A 24,651-nucleotide genomic window follows, 5' to 3' on the forward strand; every position below is an offset into this window, starting at 1 on the left:
GACTCCTTCAGAGCCATGCTCAGCACGATTCTCTAATCGAGCGAGCAGCCGCTGAACGTCGGTTCTTAGGAGAGCCGCTCTGCCAAAGAACCGCCGGGAGCCGATAATCGCCGCGGAACTGAGCGGTTAAGAAGATACGGCTCGTTCCTGACTCGGACAACAGCTACACGCACAAATGTAACTGTAGTGATTCTAGTGAATTATATGGTCACAGTAGTTTATTTTCCTATTACTTTGAAAATACAGACGCAGTTCGTTCACTGCTGCCATTGCGGCCTCCCGATCTGTCATTCACCGCCGCCGCCATCGCGGTTCCCAAATGGCGCCTCAGAAGATCCGCTTCGCGAAGAGCGGCTCTCGAAAAGAGCGGGAGCCGTTTTTCGGTTCTTCGGTTCAGTAACTGAGCGAAAAGAGCCGGAAGAGCCGATGAACGGGTCAAAACTGCATCCGGTTCTCCTGGCTCGAATTGTCTGCTCCCACGACAGGAGGCGCGCTGGAGGAGTTTGAAAAATTAGCCCCAGCCGGCCCGGCAGTACAGTTGCTTTCCCGCGCCGATAACAGATGGCGCAGAGCGACGGCTCATTTGACCCGGGTCTTCGGTTCTTTCGCTCAGTAACTGAGCGGATCCGCTCACCGGAAGAGCCGATGAACGGGTCAAAACTGCATCCGGTTCTCCTGGCTCGAATTGTCTGCTCCCACGATAGGGGGCGCGCTGGAGGAATTTGAAAAATTAGCCCCAGCCGGCCCGGCAGTACAGTTGCTTTCCCGCGCCGATAACAGATGGCGCAGAGCGACGGCTCATTTGACCCGGGTCTTCGGTTCTTTCGCTCCATGGTGTTTCGCTCAGTAACTGAGCGGATCCGCTCACCGGAAGAGCCGATGAACGGGTCAAAACTGCATCCGGTTCTCCTGGCTCGAATTGTCTGCTCCCACGACAGGGGGCGCTGGAGAAATTTGGAAAATTAGCCCCAGCTGGCCCGGCAGTGGAGTTGCTTTCTCGCGCCGGTAATAGCTGGCGCGAGAGAGCGTTGACCCGGCTTTTAGCCTCCGTTGGCTCTTTCTCCATGGTTTGCAGTGCTGTGGCTCGCCCCGTTCGACACTGATCACTGAGGGGGCGAGAAGGGTCTCCCTCTCTCCAAAAGAACCGCCGCTCACTTTTACTGAGCCACGGCTCACTCGTTCTTCAAAAAGAGCGGCTCAAAAGAACCGGATCACTCCTGAGCGACGCAACTCTAGTCATTTCATAAGTTTCTTACCAACTTCGCAGGCAGCGGTACGATGTAGACACATTTTTCCCTCAGACAAAATCAACGTTTTGCGGTAGGCTCTGCTAAAGTCAAGGGACTTTAGGCCCTGCCGCTCACAGCTAGTCGAAAAATGACGCGACACTAGCGACTTCACTCACAGCCGCCGCGTCTTTCTGTACGTCGGGTCAGGTCTGTCGTCTGGGGGATTTACGAGAGCAGTTACGTTGGTTACGTCACAGCAGTTACAGTACGGCTGTATCGGCTGTATCTTGCCGACGCGTTTTGCGCGGTATGCATTTTTAGCTGTTCGTGATCACGAGTGCTACAGCCCGACGGAAATGCGGCTTGTGTTTCGCTCTGCTGGAAAAGTAGCTGCACATTCCCAAGCATGGAGATAGCTGTGTGAACGGCCTAGCTGTTTAGAGCCGGCTGGCCCGCAACGCGCTTGTTCAGCCGGCTTTCGTTCGTGTGCGTGCCAACTTCAACTTCTTGGTTTTTGCTGTATCGAAGGAGGGTCATGCGGGAATCCGTGTAACCGTATATTACTAGGTGCCGGCTTAGTCTGTAGCCGCTCTAGTCATGATATCGACAGTCGCCTGCCACTGCCATCTTATGCATCAGCTCATCGTCGTTCTCACGTTACTCGCCTGTGCCTATGCCTACGTAGCCGATGAACTCCAAGGTGCTGTGCCGAATCTGGATTTCCGAGCAAGTCACGATGTTGTCAAGGTACGACTTGGTCGACTGTCATAAACTTGATTCCACGTTCTATCGAGTGAACGTGGAGCGACTGGGGCCGCGCCTGCTTTCGCATTGAAATGAGATGATTGATAATTGGTCAGCTGCCGTTATTGGCCTAACGATCTGGTTGTAGTATGTGCTGCATCGGTATCTCGGTAAATTAGATGCTTGGTAGTTTTATCAGAGTGCGTGCTTCGCAAGCGTTCGAAACTCGCATGCAGACTGCTCTCAAGACGTATCTTAGCTGCAATGGAAGTAACACCGTTATCTAGATCTGGAAAGGGCTGCCCGCCAGTAGTTTCTGTTAAGGGTTCCGAGTACCTCTTCATGTTTTCATTCAGTAGTATCCGCTGTGTTTTGACAAATAAAAAAACTTCTAAAGCATTGAAGCACAACTGAGCACCTCTCGCTTCGGCTGGGGCTTCGTCCGCACATAGGCATCGCGAGAGTTACGCCTCCCAATTTATAATTATTAATAGTGACTAACCAGCAATAGTGACTCCGGTTAGTCAGCGAGCGGAAACGGCTTTGCCGGTTGAGTAAAAATCAAGAGACTGGTCCCATCATAAGTGGCGATGCGGTCGTCACATGAGTTGCCGCGGAGGGCGACGATTAGGCAGACCCTTGTCCTCGACTCATTGCAATGAATGAAAACTTGATTCCACTTTATTCTTGGCAATTGCAAGAGTTGGTATGTGCGTTTTCTCAAATTAAAAAAAAAAGAAAGGACTGCCAAGGACAGTGCTCAATATTAAAAGTAAAAAAAAAAAACGGACTTTCACAATTTTTTTAACAGTACCAACGAAGTTTACAATAGTAGCGCAAATTCACCTGCTGAAGTGGCAAAATCCGTTCTGCCTTCTCCATCTATAAAGCATCCGTATGTTTGGAAAACCAGCCTTCTTGAAAAAGTCATTTCCTTTATCATTTCCTACTGAAACAGTCATGTCCTCTCATTTCATCAGTGTCTTTGCCCAAAGAAGGAACCAACTTGCTATAAATAGGAGGCCAGAACAACACGAAAGACGCACACACGATGAAAAGCAGGTGCCACCAGTGCTGCCGTTGATACATCGATGCGCTACCTGTACATTGCAGATGGCTGCAACGGCGATACCCAGAGCAGTGCAGCCACACATGGAAACAAACACAGAATTCTGGCATGGATTCCTGGGCGCCATCTCGGTCATCATCGTTTCGGAGCTTGGGGACAAGACCTTCTTCATTGCTGCCATCCTCGCCATGCGCCATTCGCGCCTCGTCATCTTTGCTGGGGCCATCACAGCACTGGCCGTCATGACCGTGCTCTCAGGTAACTCGGGAGGCCTCTGTTCGAGGCACTTGTGCTGGGCTAAGCATCGTCACTGACAGGAAAATTTAATTCCAAAGCTATTCAAAGATTGCGCAAACATGCCTGCCAGACATTACCCCCTTTTTTTTTTTACATTTTAATACATTTGTGCAGACATTTTTCACACCTTGACAGGAACTGGAAGGTGTGTGAATCATGGAACAGCCTGGAAAATTGGCTAAAAATTGGTTGGTAGACGGAATGTCGACACGAACTATATCGAAGTGGCAGAGTTGCGAAGGAGTAAAGGGGGGGTAAAATTGCACCACTGCAGTGAAGCATATTAAGGGGGTCGTAAAGAAATTTTCAAAAATATTGTGTTGTGTGTGCGCTTATAACCGTGGAACCTTGATAAACAAACAATGCATACACGTTTTGTTGCCCGATATCGGCAAATAGGAAAACAAATACAGTTATGGTTTCACCGAGGCTTTCCTCCTCAACTCGTGAAGTGGCGTTTCAGTAAGTCAGTAAGAAGCCAATCACAGTTCTCCCTCGTCTGCACAATATGTCGGCATTAGAGCAGGCTTGCAAAGGGTCAGATAAAGCTACAACATCGGTGCTATGATGAAACTCGCCTTGCAACTGAACGGGAGATGCCTGATCTCTGATACGATTGGTCAACATGGTCAAACTTTCAGTCAACAACGCGGGCGAGTGGCGCAGTAACTGCGTTTAATCTATTCGTAATTTGCGTTTAATCTATTCGTTTAATCTATCCGGGTATTCGTAAACTGTTTACGCTGTTTCGCACGAGTCTAAACTGTCGTTTTGCTAGCCAATATTCTTGCACAAGTTTGCCGACGCCTGTCTCATGTAGCCTGTAATGTGAGTTGCGCGAATGTGAAACTTCTGACCTGACGAGACAAATGACCGAATGCTTAAAATGATAAATTTTTATTACATAAACACGTTTATCGAAGGAACTTCGAGTAGTCGGAACTTAAAACCCATCCATCGTTTACTCATCAAGCGCAAAAATAACTAGCGAGAAGCAGCGATACAGCGCCGAGTCGCCGAGTCCCACCATCATGCAGTTCGATTGCTTTCCTGTTTCCTCCAATAAACAATGCTGTTAACACTGTTTCGTTGATTGTATACGCTCCCATTTGGCTTACTGCGGAAGTGTTCAACAGTAACTTGGCGGTTAAAGCTCTGGGCTGATTACAATTTATGTAAACACGACAGAGTGCTGGGTTACAAATGCGAAGCAGCTTTTAGGCAGCAGTTTTTTGCTGCACGCTCCTTTCATGTCGATAGTGTAGTGGGACGTTGGGCCGGTTGGACTGGCTCGGAGGCCGCAAGTTCGAATCGCACACTGGGCACTTATTTAATTTTTTTTTGGTTGAGTGGTTTTGTGCCATTTCATACAAAAGAGGTAAGATTCTGAAGAGAATTTGGCAAAACAACGTGAAATTCAGCCGGGAAACTGGCTACAAACTGTACAAACAGCCAGTAGGTCTGAGTTCTGCTGCAACGGTTGCCAGACAACTGAAGCGGTCACAACACCGCTCATATGGATAAAAAACTTTTTGGCAACGAATAAATGATGCATTATTTTTAAAATATTGGGTTTGCAGCTTTGCAGAACATTATACACAAAGAACGTTGAACGCGTTAAACTCTCAAATGTACTTGGCGTGACGTCACTGCTGGTTGCACGGCGGACCAACAACGCGCGCATGGCCGCTTGCGATGCGCCTCGAAACGAGAATTTCAAAGGCGCCTCCTAAATTCCAGAAGCAATGAATTGTGAAAATATTTGGCATTTATGTTCTTAAAAGGTCGTTCAAGCAGACAAAATTAAGCAAAGACAAATGCATTTTCTCTTCACGACCCCTTTAAAACAGCAGGGTAAGGATGAGACTAAAGGAAGAGGACAGATGTGACAAGGCTCCAGTAACCAGCTCACCGACAGGGATTCCACTGGAGCCTCTTTTACGTCGCGTAATGGGATAAGGATTTAGGCAGTCCAAAACGCAAATATGAAATGAGCCTGACTCTGTCAGACAAGTCCAAAAACTTTGTTGGCAACTGTGTTTGATTGGCATGCTTAGCACATTAGCTTGAAGCTGCTGGCCTTGTCTCTTAAAATGGTTTTTTGCACCTTCTAGATGTGTCAGTGTTGCTACTGTTTTCGTTTTGCTTTATACAAAAACAGAGACTAAAACTGCAACACCACCGCTTAGTCTGTTAAACAGACAGCACTAAGCAAAAACGCTCGTGCATGCGAGATTTCGGCGCACGTTAAAGATCCCCGGGTGGTCAAAATTAATCCGTAGCCCTCCATTACGGTGTGCTTCATCGCCTGCGTTGCGTCGGCGCGTTAAACCCTACTATCAATCAATTAAACTGACAGCCCTACAGGACGTGATTTCCAGGAAAAGCTATTAAGCATGCACCTGTTAAATGCTGCGTTTTCTTTTTTAATAGCATGGTTAACAAGTACTACCGAGCTCTTTTAATTGTCCAGAGTGTTACATATGAAGTGAAGCCAGAAACGAGCTCATAAAGAGCTTTACTTAAAGTTTAAAAATCAGATAAGTGTCAAAGGAGGTTGGTCTAATTCAGCATATATAGTTCAAATTGTATATGTACTATATAATACCTGTGCCATACGTGCATGAAAAATGACATTAAGTGGTGATGCCTTAGGTTTAAATGCCATTAATTCGCTGCTACACACAGAAATATATATAATGCTATCCACTCCAATGTCATTCTTGGTTTAATAAGGAGTTCCGCACAACTCATTCACCTTCACAAACGCATTAAATCTGCCTACTCTCGAACTCGATGAGCACCAAATGACACCAACGAAACTCTCAGCACCAGAGTGTTGACGCGGAAACGTAGCTGAACTTCGAAATAAGACGATGGTGGCAAAGTGTTTAAGACGGAAGTTCATTAAACAGCGGCCAAAGGCACGACATCGTGTTATGCATTGTGTTGAATTTTTCGGATTTGGCTACCACTGGCAGGTAGCCCTGAAGAAGTCACTTTTAGAAACGGCTCACATCATTTTTAATAGCATCCTCGATAAACCGCACCGGTGCGCACCATCTGTCCTCGATGAACCGGGGCGCACCGTCGCGGGGCAATTTTCGGTTGCCCCATCGCGCACCGTGAGAGTCGACGGTGCGCCAGAGTGCAATCCCGAGATGCATCGCGGATGACGCCGGCGACGCGGCTTCCTCCGCCATCTGCTGCAGCGACGGAGCATCGGTACAGTGAACGGCAGCATCGGCGCGTTTGTGTGAAGGCAGAACGGGCCGTAGATTGTTGCTGACAAGGGTGGATTGGCTTTGAATTCATCGGGCAACAGTGCGACTGGGTGATAACAGGTGTTAATAAACGGCTAGAGATTGGAAATGAGGACGCGAACTTCACGTACTGCAAGAAGGCATGGCCAGCCAGTTGTAGCTTTGCATTCGTTTAGTTCGAATAAATTACACGAACAGTTACTGGCGTGTCTAGACCATGACAACTTGCATGCTTTGCTATAGCGGAAGGGCGGAACATAACAGGCGCTCGCATTATATGGCTCTCAGATTGAAGATGAGAAGCAGCTTGTAGGTAGTGGAAGCAGCGGAAGAACGTTGTCACGCATGTGTGACGGATATGGCTTGTGTGCACATTAATCATTGTCTTTCAATAAATATCACTTTGTAGTGGCGCTGTGTCATATTACACTGCTTTGTCGCCACTAGTGAACGTTTTAATCACAGCTTTCACAGATGGCGCTAGGGTAGGACCGCTCAGTTCGTCCTCGATCAACGCTCCGTGCTGGTGCGTACCGTTGTGAGGCACTGTGCACCGCGCCGGTTTTGGGGGCAACCCCGGTGCATGTTTATCGAAGACGCTATTGAAAACACTATTTCTCACAACGTTCTCATTCACAGAAAACATTTTTAACACTTGTAAGACGTTTTTCTCGACGTTAGACTTCTAAAATATGAGTGAATTTCTTTTTTTGGCCATGATCACCATCATGCCTAACACATTAAATACCTCTGTGTTGTCGCGTGTAGCACAGCCCCCCCAATTAATGTCATTCGGTATCTTAAGGCCGTAAACACTCAATGTCATTTTTGTGTTCGTGTGGCACAGGCATAATAGCGTGCCTGTAAAAATGGTAAGTTGAGTGTGCTTTAAAAAAATACACCTAAGCCACCCGCAAGCCCACCACAACTGTAATTTCCTGTTGCTTTGCGGCTACCATACCATTTCATTTTACTCTATTCAAAAATTAACTTTTTGAGAAGGTGCCTTTTTTTGATTGTCTTGATAATTTGAGTTCGAACACAGTTGATGGGCCACGTATGTCTGTTCAAGCATGTTACATTGAAACAACATGATTGCTTTGTGTAGACATTTTTTTTTTTCTGAGGTTTTTATCACTTTCTTGTTGCTTTTCTTTTACAGCCGCTCTGGGCTTCGCAACCACAGTCATTCCACGAATATATACGCACTACCTGTCCATTGCGCTGTTCGTCTTTTTTGGGGTACGCATGATTAAAGAAGGTAAGCCGTTTGCAAATTGTGTCATAGGCAGACTCTGTTATGGCATGAATGAAGGGGAAACTATTTTACATTTTAGGAGTGGCCTTGTACTACCACAGCGGGGCTGCCATTAATTTTGAATTTTTGTAATGAGAAAGCTGTGAAGCACAATTGCCTCGGTTTTTATTAATAATGGGAACTCGATTTTTGCTATACAATTATGTAAATTGTTTCAACAATTTCTAAAGCTAGCGAATAAATACACTCAATCGCTAATGTAAATGCTTGGGTAAAGCCACAGTTTTCTGTTCTTCTCGCTGCCCCTCTCCCTTGCAGTAGGCTTCGTTTGAGCACATTTTATTGTGAAAGCAATAAATGGCCCATCACATGGAAAGCCAATGTCCGGCATCAGTGTTCATAGCAGTGCAACAGCTCTTAAACCACATGAAGCGTCCCATAGCGCGAAGTGTTCCATAGCACGGCCGTCCGTGCCGGTACATCGCAGGTGAACTATAATAGTGGAAGCACACAGCCAAGCGAGCGAACAGACAGCTAGTGAAATCCACCACTGCCGCCAACTCTCCCAGTGCCAGATGGCAACAGCGAGCAGGGGTGCAAAGCGTCGGAGGTAGATTGAAGCCATTGTAAAGTGCAAGGTGGATGCAGATAGCAAAGCAAATCGCCTCAGGTGGCCAGAGGACAAATCCCTTTGAGGACCCGGAGCGGGAGCAGCGTGTCTCAGATGTTCAGTCGGACATGAATGATTTCGCATTCAGAACCTATAAAACGTGCTTAGATGTCCTCGGACTTTCTTTTATTGCGATAAGATGTGCATGCACTTGCTTCTGCCGTTGGGGAGCCCATGTTACGTTGCACGTATGTTAGACCATTTACGGACTGAAAGTTGTTCCATTTATTGCAGCATTTGTGAGAGGGCTCACTGAGAAGTGATGGCAGGACAGCACATTTGTATGTCTTGTACCTTAATCAAATATTAAAAATGGCCGGTGGTTGTATAAGGCTTATATGGCTCAAAAATGGCGGCAACTGACTAGTCGAAATTAATAAACTTGATAGGCCGAACTGTGTTGGAGGCATGAGGGCCCACAAACTGATGGAGCTGATAATTTAGAGCATGTTACGAGGAGGGGAGCTTGTAATTGCGATATTATAAAAACGCTTGCATGAATTCCGTTTATTATTGGTGCCTCAAGGCCGCAGAGGCGTTGTGTACTCTTCCCTTGAAAAAGCTGTCGGGGCCCTAAAGATTTTTCCGTTTACTGCACTGCTTTATGATTGGCTGTCTGAGCTCACTGCAGGATGCCTGTTTTCATTGCAGCATATTACATGGCTCCCGATGAAGGCATGGATGAGTATGAAGAAGTTCAAAAATCAATCACAAAAAAGGAAATGGAAGTAAGAAACCTTTCTTTCTAACCTGCTATAAGTAATGCGTCATTCGTTGTCGGTAGCATCATTTCCTGGGTCTAAGCTGTGATTATAAGGCACTGGATAGAAATGGAGGGCTTCACTGAGCAGTGAAATGCATCTCCACCTTCTGCAAATAAATAGTAATAATAAAAAACAGTGGAATGACCGCCACTTGCCAGCAAGCCCTGGCTTCAAGTGAGCTCCTCCTTGGCAGCATAGGCGTGCGCAGAGTTCTCGATTAGGGGGGGAAAAGTCTTAACGCTGCGCCCCCCCCCCGTTACATCAACTCCCGACCTCTTCCCACTGAAAACCTAGCGGTCCGAACGCAATGCAAAGAGGGATGCTCGTAAAATTTTTATTTCAATGCGATGGAATTGCAACACACAAAATATTTCTGAGCAGAATTTTTTACTTTCATGTGTTACATCTGCAAGGTATGGGGCAAATTTGGCGCCCCCCTTCAGATGATTAGGGGGGGCGGCCGCCCCCCCCTGCCCCCCCTGTGCGCACGCCTATGCTTGGCAGTACAGGTGGAAATATAGTAAATGTCAGTTAAGTAAGTCTAAAAATTGTGTAAAACATGCTACAATTATTCTGCCATACTGTGCCTGAGAAAACCACAAGAATTAAATTCTTGGCTTCATGTACAGAGGGGACAGGCGAAGTCAACTTCCTAGTGCCACGTACAGTGAGAGAAATGCATTTGTAGCATCTCTAGCTTGCGTTAGAGATGCTGCAATTTCCTCGGTGTGTTTGTGTTCTGGCTCGAAGGGGGAAAAAAAATTATCCCAGCATCAATGACTTAACGTTGTGAATACAGATGTTAAGATGCTGCCTGTCATTCCTTAAGTTAATCACAAAGCTAAGCTTCATAGAACCTCCCAAAGCCAGCAGATTGATTCCCATTCGTGCCAATTCATTCTTGCTGTGTTGCACTGCTTGTACCATCTACTGGGACCTTGTGTTACTTCTAAACTTGGAACACTGCCACAAGGTGGTGCCGCAAGCGCTTTTTTTGTTTGTTTGTTTCACTGTGTATTTATGTGCCATTGCAAAAATCCAGCAGCCGTGTATCTTTAATTAAAAGGACAATGCAAGTATCACTTATGTGTTGACATCTTGATATGCTTAATGTTTTCTTTTTACTTAACAGTGTTGACAAAAATAAATATTTCCACCAGATTTAGTAGTTTAGAAAAGCTTTTCCCGTGTAAGTGCCTCGTTGACGTGTTCTTTTGACTTGCTGCACGTGTGCGTGCTGCTTGCTCTCTTCCTCGCTAGGCTACGCCCTGTCCACATCGCTGTGACCGTGTTGGCACATTTCGTTCTATGAAAGCCCTGAACAAGAACAGCCTTGAGGTTAACAGTGTGGCTACTTATAGTACGAGAGGCCATTCTGTTATACACGGCATTTACTGCAATGGTTTTGCTAATGGGGCTCCATCTCGGTAGTCTTGTCTGTTGACTGCAGAACTATTCACTGGGCCATTCTGGTGTACTATATGGTTGAGGCTATGGTCTGACTATGCTGTGTCTCAAGTATTAATAGTATGGATTTCAAAGCACTGACCTTGAATACACAAGCTGATCAGTCAATGGGGCGAGTTGAAAGTGTCGAAGGCCGCGCACCAAATTATAATTTCCAGTTTAACTGCTTGGCTGATACGAATGTTCCCATGGTGCGTCACTCATCTGCTCTGCACGCCTGGTAATTTGTTCCTGCAGACCCCTGTTCCACTGCTAGGTATAGGTAACGGAGCAAGAACTGTGTCTTGCTCTGTACGCTATTTCAAACAAGGGAAACTCTCATGGGCTAAGTCAAAAGGAGAGGTCATTAAAAAACAAAGAACTGGCACCAAACGGAAACTGGCCAAGGAGGAGACAGTCCCACGATTTCTCTGCTGCAGGACAGTGACCAGCCCCGAGACTCCGTGGTCAACATGGAGGCTGGTGTGAGCGTGGTGAGCTTCCGGCGGCGGCTGTCCTCGTTCCTGTCCAAAATTTTCTTCCAAGCGCTCACCCTCACGTTCGTGGCCGAGTGGGGCGACCGCTCACAGATCGCCACCATCATCCTCGCTGCGCGAGAGGTGAGCAAAGGAGGAGAGTGCACGACTCTGGGCACCCGGTGTAGTGGGAGACGGTACTGTTTTCCTCGTTGCTCGGGAACAGGCTGATGCCGACAATATTATTGACTAGGCTTCCAGCTCAAACCCTTAATGTTTCAGCTAAAAAATAACATTGCTTTGCAGCGATAAGTGACTTGTGCAAACGTAAGGGAGATCAAGGGGATGAGAGTTACGTGCGGTGAGGACACTCTGTCTGGCTCTAATAAGAGCGCGATGAGAGTGTGATAGAGGGCCCCGCTGCCACCACTCAGCAGACCCTCCAGGCCGAAATGTGATGCACAGTGCAGACACAGAGATACTAACTAGTATGATGTGGATGTTCACACATGCGGGGTTGCTCCCACATGACACACAAAGAGATGAGCACACCATAGAAAGCGTTCTTTAAGGCAGTACAAATGGTCAGGGGATCAAGAGTCGAGGAAATGGATGTGCCGAACGTGCATCACCACTTCAGGCCATGCATGCGTCAGTACCAAACTTAATGACCATGCTCGCGCTGAAACTCAGTGTCTTGTTTGGAACCAAGGCTCAGGAGTTGGCCTACAATGGGAAGCAATTCCGTGTTGATGGAACAGGCATGGCCAGTAGCAACGGGCAGGGGTGTCATTGTAAGGCTTTGGGTCCACGCTTCAAGGTGATGCCACAGTGGGTGGGTAAGGCACAGCCAGAAGGGATGTGCAAGGGCATTGAAGTACCGCGCTTTTCTGATGGAGGCGAGAAGCAAAAACGCTCGTGTGTAGGAGATTTCGGCCGAAGATCCCCAGGTGGTCGTAATTAATCCGGAGCCCTCAACTACACGCGCCTCATCGCCTGCGTTGTGTCGGCGCGTTAAATGCCACAATCAATCAATCAAGCATTGAAGTATCGTATTCTTGCGATTGTAAGCACCCCCCTGATTCTAATGCTGTGTTCGGGTGGTCGTTTTAGAGCGCTCTGGAGCACTCTGGAAAGCGGCTCCGTGTTCGGGTGGTCGAAATCGGGCGCTCGACGTATGTCCGGTTGGTCGTCTCAGAGCGGCGTTCTCCACTCCGAGCGCCTCCGACTGCTCTGACTCTGAAGTGGGAGCGCCGCTGAAATCTGAAGGCGATCGGGTCACGTGACCCCGGCCACCGCGGCTCGCCGCGCTCGCCTGCCTAGTCGGTGGCGTTCGCTGAGGCCAGCCCAGCGGTTTGTTGTGGGAGCATTTCGACGTTTTTGCTTCTCGTGCTATTACTAAAGGCATCTACGCGTCATGTCGAAACAGAGACGCCTATTGAGTCTAGGGGAACCGTCTCCGCTGCTTCTGCAGTTCGAAATCGACGCCGTGGAGGACAGCAGCTCAGACGATGACTCGCACATTTACGCGGCAAAGTTCGCTGAACTTTTCGCCGCACCACTACCTGTGTTCAAAGTGAAGGAATACGTTTGCAACTTTGGCTTGGAGCTAACGCGTCCAATCTGGAGGCCGCGATTTGTTGAAACACCTTGGCCGGCCTGGCTGTTTGCAGTTGGCGTGTTGGCCGCGCCGCGGTGCCACGGTCACGTGCTGCTCCAAGATCGGGCACGCGTTCGGTTGGGGAGCGGTGACTCTTGCTCGGATTGGGGGAAGTGGCGCATTGGCGTACTCCGAGTCGGAGTATCAGAGCGACCACCCGAGTACAGCATAAGCACCCTCCCCTCTCCCCTACTTTCAGACAAAACATTTAGAAAAAAAGTTTACATGCGAAGCTAAGCACCCCCTTTTCTGCGAGGAAACACGCGTTGCCCAGGCTGCAAAATGCACTTGCGCGACCCCTGTTGATGAGCCGGAGCTGTCGGAGGGGCACAGTCTCCAGCTTCTCGTGCATGGCCAGGCTGGAGTGGAGGAGTGTGCTCTCGTCCGCTGAGCCTAGCCCAGCTGTCTCTCATAGAAACACTGCACAGTGTGGATTTCAGACGTGTGGAAGCGGGCCCAAGGTGACATTAAGGCCAAGGCATCTAAGAAATGTTCGATTCTAAACCGCATGGATGGAACAGAAGAGGACCTGCTGTGGAATGCTAAGGGCAACAGCTCAAGAGGTGCGACGGGCTCAAGTGGTAGTGAGAGTGACCGAGTATCAGACGTAAGCAGTGGATTCACAGTCAGTGCCTTTTTTTTAGTAGTTGCTGAAGAAAACCTTATGCGTTGCACCAATCTTGTCCAGGTACCGTTGTGAGCGTGCTGTGTGCGTGGGAGGGGGGGGGGGGGTTGGCATTTTAAATTTTGAGGATATGCACACCCACTATAGGCATCAGGATCATGAGAAGGGTAGGTAGGTGCTTAGAATTAAGTTACTACGGTAGATGTGTCCTCAGGTTTGGTCTCCGAACATGCGCCCTAATTGCAGTAAAGACGTGTGTGAGTACAGGGAGGGCCTTGGGCTTTGCTGTGGGGGCACTCTGGCATACCGGCCCAGCAGGCAGATTATTGAGTTGCTGGAAGCACAGTCGCACAAGGATAGCACTGTGATCAGCAGCAAAAAGGTGAAGAAAACGAGGAAGCTACTTTGGGCTGCAGCTATCAGTTCGTGGCTATTAAACCAAATTTTTACCTCGTCATTTCCAGGGCCCCATGTGTCATTCGTGACATTTTCATCTGACCCAAATATTTCAGCAGGCCAGGTTTTGGAGGAGCAGCGACAGGTGGGGACGGACGGCACGCCACTGGCTCGCGCTCTTCTTACTAATGTGCTGCTTCTAAGCCCAAGTCTTGCACTTGATATGTGTGGCTAGAGATCTTTGGGAGAGGCCTTTGTCCCGCAGTGAACTCACCAGGTTGATGATGATGAAACCTTGTTGAACTGATGTGGTATCGCCGAGGAGGGGTTCCCGAAGCTACTTGCTCACATTTGAGAACGTTCCATATCACGTGAGCTGGTGGCGTGCTGTCTTTAGTCACCGGTCACTACCTCTCCAAAAGCTGGCATGCTGGAATGTTTGTGTTGCGGTGGAGGGCCAGAGTAGGCGACGGGCTAGTGGCCTAGCTTTCCAGCTTCTGAAGTCCCTCCTCCCCATCAATTCTGTGTAAGTTAAATAGGCCTCTAGAGTAGTGTAGTGTTAAGGTGAATCGTGCCCGACTTTGCAAGGGTTGCTGCGTAGAAGATCAGAGTCGTTGGATGTTGTGCTGTGTTTGGTACACGCACTGTCCACAGCTCGGTAAGCTCTGGACGGTGATGTCAGATATGACTTCACAACGAACGATCAGATTCACAAAGGCAATAACCCTCCTCTGTGCCCCACTAGCTAGACTTTGCAGAGGGTTCCGAACGAGGAACGCAATTCACTACGTGCTCCTACTGTATGGGGTGCCTTTCTTTTTTGTTCCAATTGACTATTTGAAAAGAACACCTGGATTAGTCACCCCTGCTTTTGTTTAATTTTTAATTGGCTGTAAACTCCTCACAGCTTTGCTAGTAGGGGTGGTGCCCCCCCCCCCCTTTATTTTTTGTTTCTTTTGGGTAGGTAAAATACAGGAAAAGTAACCAAAAGGTATCAGGAACAGCGCATGGCCATTCTGCTCTCCGGTCTCAAACCCCTTCTCGAACGGAGATACCTCGTTTTTGGGTTACAGGAACAGAGAAGTTGCCTCCCTGTTGCCTTCCAGAAGTTGCCTTCCAAAAGTCGCCCTCGTGCCTGCCTTCCCTTCAATGGCTGATGCCTGACTCATGCACATCTGTGCCTTCTTTTTTCTTTGTGTCGTAGCGGTGTTATGTAGAAGTAAGATGTTGGCCGCTTTTTGTGACAGGGCCCATGACACAACATCTACACGCATTTTACAACACATCAAAGAGAGCTTTTGAAATGAGAAGCACAAACGAATAGTGCCTGCCATTTTCTTGGAAAGCACTGAGAATTCAGGTGTGCTCATGTGTTCCAGTTCAGATTCACCGCCTGAAGGAAGAAAGAAGCCCGTGTCTTCGTCCGTTGTAGGCACAGCATTAATTTATTATTTTTATTGAGTATGGACTGCAGTCCAAAGACCAAGCAAGGAGCTCTCAAATATACACAGCCAGCATCAGCAGATGACGTGAGGAAAGGCGTCTCAAAAACTAGCCAAAATACTTTTCTAGGTTTTACTAGGTATGACCAGAGCTGCCAAAGTTTGCGATGTTGCAAATAGGTGTACCCACTGCACATTCTGCCTGCTTCCACAAGCGCATAACGGAGCCCTCGCCATGTCATATTATGCACCACAAATAAATGAGCAATACTAAGCATGCCTTTTATTGTTTTGTCCGCAGGTTTTCATACCTCCCAAAGTGGACCGTGTTAGCACACACCAGAACAGGTTACAACAGAACCGGTTGTGCTAGGACTGGTTGCAACGGTCGGCGTGTCCATACCTGCCAGGCTTCCCGAATTATCCGGGCTGGATTTTGATGGTTTTGTACGATTGTACGGTCGAAACAAAAATCTCCCGAATACACACTTGTGTTTGGCTAAACCTTTCTCCCAGTCTAGCCACATTGCACTGGAGCTACCTGACAACTCAATCACATCCTACACCACTGGACATGGTAATAACTTGTAAAGCATAGTGTGGCGCCAATGCGCGCAAGTTGAGCTGGTCAGTGCCACAGAAACGCTGAATGCGAGAGGCAGTTTAGCATGGTAAAACAAAATTGCCCCCAGTTCCGAGCATCAAGTTATGGCGAGCTCAGTCCCGTTCTTTTGGCGAAGTGTAGCAGGAACGAACATTGTTATGCTCGACAGTATTCCCAGGGCTTCTTGAAAAAGGCGGCGTGAACCGCGTCGGAAGATTTAGCAGCTGACCAGTGGTGTAGCTTGTTAATAGTTTGGACAAAACAGTCCAGCTCCTACTCTGTTCTAACTAAATTAGAAATGCATGTAAATATAAATTACTCCATTCTGTTGCTACTAATTTTTCTATCCCTCTTGCCTCCCCCCTCTTCCGGACAGATCTCCCTAATGCCATCTCGGCAAACCTGGCAGGCATCTCTAGCGTGAGCTGTTCTGTGCTCGCCACTGCAGGCGTGAATGCACATGAACTGGCAAAGATAAAAGCACATGGGAGATCATTGGTACGGGATAAAAATCAGCCCACAAAAACGCTAGCACGAAGTAGCTCGTCCCAGCAGTGCTTCGCTTTCGTGGGTAGCCGGGCAAACCTTCTGCTGTGCTACCAGGGTTTGGGCAACTCGCTGCATAGAATCACTTCCAGTAACCGCCAATAAACGAGGTGCGTTTTGTGGTAGGGTTGTGCAGGTATTCTTTTCCGGATGTTTCACTAGTTGTAGCATTCCTGCTTCAAGAGATTGCCACAGCACCAATTGGCACGCTGTAATTTGGCTGGATGGCACCCAGTGTGCCGCGTTGCGAGTGCGGATTCGGGTTTGGCTAATAAAAGCAGTGGTGAATGTAGTATATTGTGCCCTGCGTTGCATTTTTCAGGACCCCGTGGCCGTGTCGTTGGGAGCTGTTCTGGGCCACAGCCTGTGCACCCTGCTTGCAGTGATCGGAGGGAGGATAGTGGCACAGTGGATATCGGTCCGAACAGGTGAGCCAGAGGGCGCATGCTCTGGTGGCCGATTCAATTAACTGGTATGCAGAACTATTATTCCGGTGTGTACCAGCCAGGGAAACCGAAAAGCTTGGAATTCTCACAGAATTTGACTCTCAAACTCAAAGAATATGTGCTTCTATCAGGGAAAGTTTGAACCTGAGTCTCGATAATGCTGGCTCTAGTAATAGTTCACTTCGCCACTGAGACAACAAGACAGAAAGAGATTCCGCTTCGTACACATGCACGAGGCTCCCGCCAAGACTGCGAACCTCCCCTTTTTTCAGTATTCAGTCTAGTGGGCAGTTCGTGCGCCATTATCACTGAGATCGTGCAATGCAGAGAATGCTCTTTGTACAGCTTGCACGTAAGCTCCTTTATCGCTGCCCGCCTGCCCTTGCTTTCCAGTGTTTGCCAGAAGGCAGCGTCAACAAGGCGGCACATTACGTTGTGACACTTTGGATTTCAGCTGACAGCCTTTTCCTACTGAATGCCTCGATTGAAGTGTCGATTTCTGCCGCTGAGGAGACGCATTTCTGTGTGTGTGTTCACGGAAGACGATCAGTAAGGCAAGACCAAGCCTAGCAAATCTGTCGATTATCTCTGCTAAGAATTTACATGAGCATGAGGCTAAGCTTGAACGTAGGCTTAGCTTTTTGATACTGAAGCAAACGAAAAAGAAAAAAAGAGCCTTTCAGATGGGTGGCCTCCATAGTTATGTTTGCTGAGAAAGTGTTACATGTGTGAAAAGAAACCCATTACCAATGAGGGTAGTATTAGTAGCTTTTTGTAATTCGTAAATAAAAATGTCCAATAGGATCTGCCAGGGTTGTACCGTATTTATACGATTGTAGGTAGACTTGATTGTAGGTTGACCCCCGCCAGGAGACACGAGCGTGTTGCACAGCCAAAATATATTGCTCAGCTGACCTACAGCTTGTCTTCACTAGTGTCATCCTCTCCACTAGTGCTGCTGCTGTTGACACAGCTGCTGCGGTCCCATACACAGAGCAAGATATAAAGAGGAGCGCCGACTGTGGCCCAGAAAAAATCTTTTGCTCGGGCCGATAATGTCCACACGCCACCGGCCGCCCAGCTTTCCCTTTGCTCTCTTCCTCCTTCGTTCGTCCTCTCATCGCTCAGCCTCTGTACATGGCTCTTCCCTTCTTCGCTCTCCCCAGAGGCGTCTTTTATTTCGCAGCGACGTCTGTCTCATACCTGTCCTATTATGCAGGAGGCATGCGTGCACGCGCGGAATTTAAACACTCGTGCGCGGCCGCATCCATGGCGATCGCTTATTCCCTATCAGGGAGCGTTTATTCTGACATTATGAAGACCCGCTAAAGATATTGTACTAACCCAGCAGATGTAAGACGCAACTGAACGACGACGACTTCAGAAGCACCAAAGAATAAGCAAGAGTAATATGGAACGCCACAACATACATTCTTGCGTGATTCTGCTTGCGACAAATCGATGCAGCGCAAAAATTACCCTCTATTATTAGCCCTTAATTATTTATGCTTAATTATTTATGCTGCTTCTGCGCACGAGCAACGCTTACAAGGGTCGCCCGGAGTCTCCATCGGCAAACGGCAGTGATGCACATTTCTGCGCCAATAACTGAATTGGACAGCTGCCCTGTTGTATTAAGTGTACAAAAACACTGTCAGCTTGATAAGGCACCCAAAAACATCAAATGCAATCTTCGTTTTAACTCATGCCGCAACTTACTGCCCGATGTTCACTATCGCTCTAAGGTCGTGTTATGTCGTCGATAATGCTGCGGACTCCAAATAAAATGGTGCGATTTGTATGGCTGCAATTTTGGGCCTACCAGGGTTCCCGGCGTTTTTTTATTTTTTCTTTCTTTAAGCGGCTGACCGGAAAAACAACCGGCTTGTTAAACCTTTTCTTTCGGCGAGTCATCACCACAGAGATATAGGGTCCGGACGAATTCAAATATCGCGAAATGATGGCCTGTGAAAAGACCGATCTGTCAGGGCCTTGATATTGAGCAGATTGCTACGTCGCGGGCAGTCGCGGGTGATGTTATCGCGTTTCTGTTCTTTTCTGATGAGCGTGTGAGTGCCGGTCCGTGTTCTAGGCACACTCTGTTTTGGAAGTAAGTTGGAGAACTGCGAGAAAGCTGCGGAAACTTTTATAATTGCTCCTTCGCCTTTTGTAAAACCTATTAGAACACAGCTGAATTGGTGTTCACAAATTTACAAATCGGAGTCGCATTTTCGGCAAGCACTGCGCAAAAGGTAGTGTTTGCAGGGGTGAGACAGCTGCGCATATTGCGCAGATTTGATACAAATTTGTTTTCCTGCGCCAGGCTGCTCCAAGAGCTTGAAAATAGCAAAAATTGCGCCAAACTGCTCCAAAACAGTCTGAGAGCCAAGGATTTTAACGCTCCCGTCAGTTCTAGTGCGGAAAAATGCTTACTGACGGCATAATTTTCCAGCACCCCCAAGGTGATGCTGTTTGTAAAGGTTTAATTGATTGATCATTCCATAAAAAACCTGCTTAAAATTGTCCCTCGAGGTAGTTTTTTTTCGAAAGTCACAATGTCGGGTTGCACATGTTATATTCTGTGCGTTTTTAAAATTTTCCCATTGAAAACCATTGCAAAGTCCTGTAGAAAAAATGCTTAGGTTTACTGAGGCGTCAAACCGCTTGTGCAAGTTAATGAAAAAACTGCAATTTTTGGAGCGCCGTATCTCCGGAACGACATTACTGGGCACCGCCACCTTGGTGTGATGAAGATATGAAAACATGGCCGCCGGGCGAAGCAGTTCCTTGTGGTTCAGGCAGAGCGCTCTTCGCCAATTTCTACCTTGGTTTTAGTTATGGGGGTGGCTGGGTTTACATTTAGTCGTTTGATCGGTTGCTGGAAGGGGCGCGACTCAAAAGACGGGAGCTCATCAAAAACAACATGGCGCCCGCGAATTCGCCGTGTTTCGGCCTTGAGTGTGAGGCCGGTACGTGCTTGAAGTGAAATTTCGGACTCATTGCGGTGTTATAAAACACTGAGTTATTGATGCCTTTCCTAGCGGACTTGCGAGCGACGGGAATGGGACGATCGACGCTGCAGAAGTGGCGGCGCAGGCTACATCGCTGCGAAATGTTCAAGCAGTCTTCGATAGCGGGGCGGGCTATTATTGCACGCTAGTAATAATTGTTCATTTATCTGAAGTGAAATTTATTGCCAAAAGAAGGGAGGTGGATAAACATACCAACGTTACTCAGATTACGATCGTAGTGAACATGCACCTTGGGGATTGAAATGGGAGGGCTGGTGGGGTGCGACGACTGTGACCTCGCTTTGGCCGTGGCTCTACACTTGTGCGATAATAAAAATGCCTTACGATCGCTTAGTTTTTCAATTCGATATTATCAATGGAACTCCACGCTATCTATGCATAGAGCCTAAGAATTCAAAAATGGCTAGTAAAAAGGTAGTGCAGTTCGTACCTTGTGATACCCTGGTAGAAAAACTTTATTGAAAGGCTGTTTCAGTGTTATGTACGTTCAAAACCAATTACAAAGTGCACTTTTCACCCGTGAGTTGCCAAAAAATTGATTTTTTTGGCTCCTAAGGTGATATAATAAATGTCGTTCTTCTGCTCCAAATCAAGGTTCTTCTGCTCCAAAATCGATTTTTCGCTGCTCCAAAAACTGCTCCCAAATCTGATTCAGCTGTCTCACCCCTGTGTTTGTATAGCAGCCATAAGTCTGTATGTGGTCTCTACATTTTGTTTTCCTGCCGTGCAAAGCAATCCTTAACGCATCATTGCCGTACGACCACTCAATTCCTTCGGGTCCGGGTTACCCAGAAGGTGCTGTCGAACAAGTTAATCAAGCCATGCGAAGGAGGAGCGAAATGAATGCAAAGCGGCCCCAAAGCAGGCCCAAAGCACTCCGTGCCCAAAAATACCGTCGCCGAAGCAGACGACAAAAGCCGACGGCATGCATTCCGCCAACGCGCCCGCCGGCGCACGGGGAACGCCGGCCGCTTAGCCAGCGGCCCTTTCGCTGCGCCATCTACATTGTGCTCCGCAAGTGATGGACATTACGGGCCCGCTGGAGAGAGCGAAGTCGGCGCTCCTGTTTATCTTGCTCCGTGGTCCCATAGCATGTCGTCGTCCGGTGTGAGCCTGCACTTTGCAAAAGACAGCATCACGACATTGCGCACAATGACCTACCATGTGGAAAGCACCCACCCGCACACAGTAGCCAGGGAGGCCCTCTTCACATAGGGCTCGGCTGGTGTGAGTTTTCGATTGTCCCCTAACCGCCACTCATTGTATCCGTGGCGCAAAGGGTCCTTGAAAGACTCGTTTATGCCCACGTCAAACGGCTTCAGTTGCCTCATCAGACCACCGGTGATCACCAGTATCACCACCATCACCGGTGAAATGACGCTGCTCGTGATAGCGCCCCGAAATGGCCAACGGAAGATGCCATGTGTATTGCCATCAGCCCAGTAAGAGCAGAAAAAAGTACTGCAAGCAAGCATTTGGCATAACTACTATATGCAATAGCTAGAGTCGGAGAACAAACGCACAGTTGCAATTACACCATTGCTTCCCCGATTTCTCGTTTTGTTTGCCATCACCAGTGGTACAAGTTTCAGTTATGGTCGACCCCGCTACCTCAGATTTTCAAATTTGAAGAAATTGGTCGATCTATGATCATGTAAACACAGTTCAGATTTTTATTTTTCGAAGCTTTTTGCCGTTTGCCGTAGATTTTGCTAACCTCTCCTATCTGTTTCCTTTTTGTTTTTTTATTTACTATTTGAATTAGGTTTACATACATAATTAAAATATTCATTAGCCTCTACTGTCAAGTTGTTCTTAATGCACCTAGTTGATCACGATAGCATCTAGTTGCATCTGAAAACCTAGAAGGTCCAGGGAATTCATCTTGGTAATCACCTTGCATTAGAAGTAAATCTGTCCTCCCTCCCCTTTTCTCTTATTTCCTCCCTCCTTACTGCATTTTTCCTCGAACGTATGCCAGTGTTCTGCACCTACGGGGCAGAAACTTGGAGGCTCACTCAGAGGGTTCAACTTAAATTGAGAGCGACTCAGCGGACAATGGAGCGGAAGATGATAGGTGTAACATTAAGGGACAAGAAGAGAGCTGAGTGGGTCAGGGAGCAAGCGCGCGTTGAGGACATGTTAGTAGAAATTAAGAAGAAGAATGGACGTGGGCAGGGCGTGTAATGCGAAGGCAAGATAACCGTTGGTCATTAAGGGTAACACAGTGGATCTCTAGAGAAGGCAAGCATGGCAGGGGGCGGCAGAAAGTTAGATGGGCAGATGAGATCAAGAAGTTTGCGTTGATAAATTGGGCGCAGTTAGCACAGGACGAGGATAATTTGGGATCTATGTGAGAGGCCTTCGCCCTGCAGTGGGCGTAGATAGGCTGGTGATGGTATGCCAGTGAGCAAACGAAAGCAACTAACAATCCACTATGCCATTGTGATACATCTTCTTTGCCCTTGACTCATTGCAGTGCTTGTTCTTATCTCCTCCTCTGCAGTTACCTTTATCGGTGGAATCGTGTTCCTCGTGTTTGCTGTGTCCTCGCTCTACCTTGGCACGGGAGAGGAATCGCTGAAGAGCCTATGAGGCCCCATCCTGCCTGCAGTCTCAAGGCACCAAAGAGAAATCATTTTTGTTAGGGGAAAGAAAGGAGGCGAAAAGTTCAACCATACGATGGTCTTGGATGGCCATGTACGTGTAATATACGTCGCTGGCAAGAAGGCTTCAGGGCGTCTTGTAATATTTTGTTTTGTACGCCTTCCCAAATGCACCCTGGCAGTTTTGTGATAAGCTGGTGCTGCATTTAAACCTGCGTTTCGAACGAATTCTAATATTCTGTGATGCTTCCGTAGGCATAAAAAGTGCTTTGCACAGGACTGCTGTATATTGTTTGTGTGTCCTTTAATTTGAAGAGTTGACCCACCGTGGCGTCTTTCGGGCATTTGTCTGTTTCAAGCTGGTAGCTTTTTTGTTAGCCACATTATGTAGGCAGTTCTGTCCTTATTGCTTTTCGTTATTTCACTGCACAGTGCTGCGTGAATGCATGCTCGACGGTACAGGTTATTTGAGGTGGCTGCTGGGAATGTGGGTAAAGCCTGTGTAAATCTTTTCATTGCAGTGTATGGCTTTTGTAATGGTTGTTGTTCCAGAGTAAAGTTTTTGCAATATCGTGTCTTTCAATTCTTGTGGAAACGGGTGTGGCGAAACGTCGTGGTACCAAAATTTTTGTGGGGGCCGAAACTTTCTTATTATGACTGTCACATTGTTAAAGCTGTTGTGCATGATTAATGTCCTGAAGGGGAATTGCGATGCTTTTGCACATGTGCCTGTACACACACACCGCCCATTTTAATGCGGGACGTATTGAGCACCCTAAAAGATCTTTTGTCCTGTTTTTCGGGCTGCTGCTTCAAAGCAGCTTTGTACTTATTTTCCGGGGTAATTTCTATTGTGAAATCAGTTTCGGACTGCCCAGGAAGTGCTCAGAACTCCTCTGTGGAGGAAAATAAAAAAGACGAAACAATGTATATTTGCTGAACTATGGTAACGAAAACAAAAATGAGTGAGCACTGTGAAGATTTGCAATTAATGTGCAAACACTTCTATGTCAGTCTCTGTGGGTTAGGTCTCTAAGCAGAACTAGTAGTGTTGGGTAAATGTTAATTAAATGTGCAAAGACCTTTTTTGTGCACTCCACTGATATTCTTTCATCTTATTGCTAGCTTTGAGGAGAAAAGTTTTCTTTGGCAACATTTATTCAAGATCAGTACACAGATCAGTACACCTCCAATACTTAAATATTTAGGGAAAATTTCCGGTCAAACTGGAATGCTTAATGAGAGAAAATTTGCATACTCTTGGTTAGAGTGAACTAAACTCAAAGCCCAATTTAAGGAAACCCAAATTAACAAGGATACATATACTGACCCCCCCCTCGGATGCCCACAGAGCTCAATGCTTTGACTAACTCGAATAATAGAAGCCAATATCATGATCTGTCCTGGCTTAATGAACCATCTTCAAAAAATGCAGCTCAGAAAGTGTTGCTTTTTGGTCTATTTTGTACAGAATGCCTCAAAACCGATTCATGGCTTGCCAAAGATAACATTGTAGACCAGCTTTGTCCCACTTTTATGAAACTGTGCGACGTGAAGCAGGAATTGTAATTTTGAGTCGAATTCACCAGGTGGCACCAGCGGTAAAAAAAAAAACGTTTCGTTCGCACGTCATAGATGGCACTGGCTCTGTTCCGTTTGGGTCTTCGGCGGTCAGATTTCTTAGGGCACGCTTTGTGTTGTTCGTTCGCCATTGTTATTCGGGTTGTTGCTGTGCTTTCGCCCTTTTTTTACATCATTCTCTCTGAGAACTCGTGTTATTTTCGTGAAGTTCAAGTTGTTAAGCCTACAGTTCGTCTAGCATTGCTAATCGAGACGAATGTCGACGTTTTCATGGTGGTTGAGATGGTGGCGGCGGCTTGGAGAGCAGCGACGCAGTTAATGGTTGTCCACTGCTTCAGGTCTCCTGGCTTCTGTACACCAGGTCCTGAAACTATTTAAGCTCCACCAGACTGCATATAACCCGTGCACCAGCATGAATATATCTGGGAGCACCTTCGTTCAGTGGATGAAGTGTCTGTCCAGATAAGCTTCTTTGACTATGTGAGTGCCCACGCAAA

The 24,651-nt window shown here is 47.4% G+C and overlaps 1 protein-coding gene across 1 annotated transcript; it reads left to right on the forward strand.

The window, feature by feature from the left end:
* Positions 1–1,445: 1,445 nt before the first annotated feature.
* LOC144174135 (putative divalent cation/proton antiporter TMEM165) lies at positions 1,446–23,146 on the forward strand. Its single transcript, XM_077702622.1, has 7 exons — positions 1,446–1,976; positions 3,087–3,300; positions 7,765–7,863; positions 9,182–9,258; positions 11,181–11,360; positions 16,812–16,917; positions 22,474–23,146. Exons 1-7 carry the CDS (start codon positions 1,827–1,829, stop codon positions 22,560–22,562), a joined length of 915 nt encoding a protein of 304 aa, XP_077558748.1. The 5' UTR covers positions 1,446–1,826; the 3' UTR covers positions 22,563–23,146.
* Positions 23,147–24,651: the final 1,505 nt, after the last annotated feature.

This window comes from Haemaphysalis longicornis, unplaced genomic scaffold (genome assembly GCF_048455015.1).
Source record: "Haemaphysalis longicornis isolate Haplotype H1 unplaced genomic scaffold, Haemaphysalis longicornis Haplotype H1 scaffold_3, whole genome shotgun sequence".
Lineage (NCBI taxonomy): Eukaryota > Metazoa > Arthropoda > Arachnida > Ixodida > Ixodidae > Haemaphysalis > Haemaphysalis longicornis.

Coding starts and splice junctions, on each gene's coding strand:
- LOC144174135 (XM_077702622.1), top strand. CDS start 1,827: ATGATATCGACAGTCGCCTGCCACTGCCATCTTATGCATCAGCTCATC. Junction 1,977..3,086: donor CAAGTCACGATGTTGTCAAG/GTACGACTTGGT, acceptor TGTACATTGCAG/ATGGCTGCAACGGCGATACC. Junction 3,301..7,764: donor CGTCATGACCGTGCTCTCAG/GTAACTCGGGAG, acceptor TTTCTTTTACAG/CCGCTCTGGGCTTCGCAACC.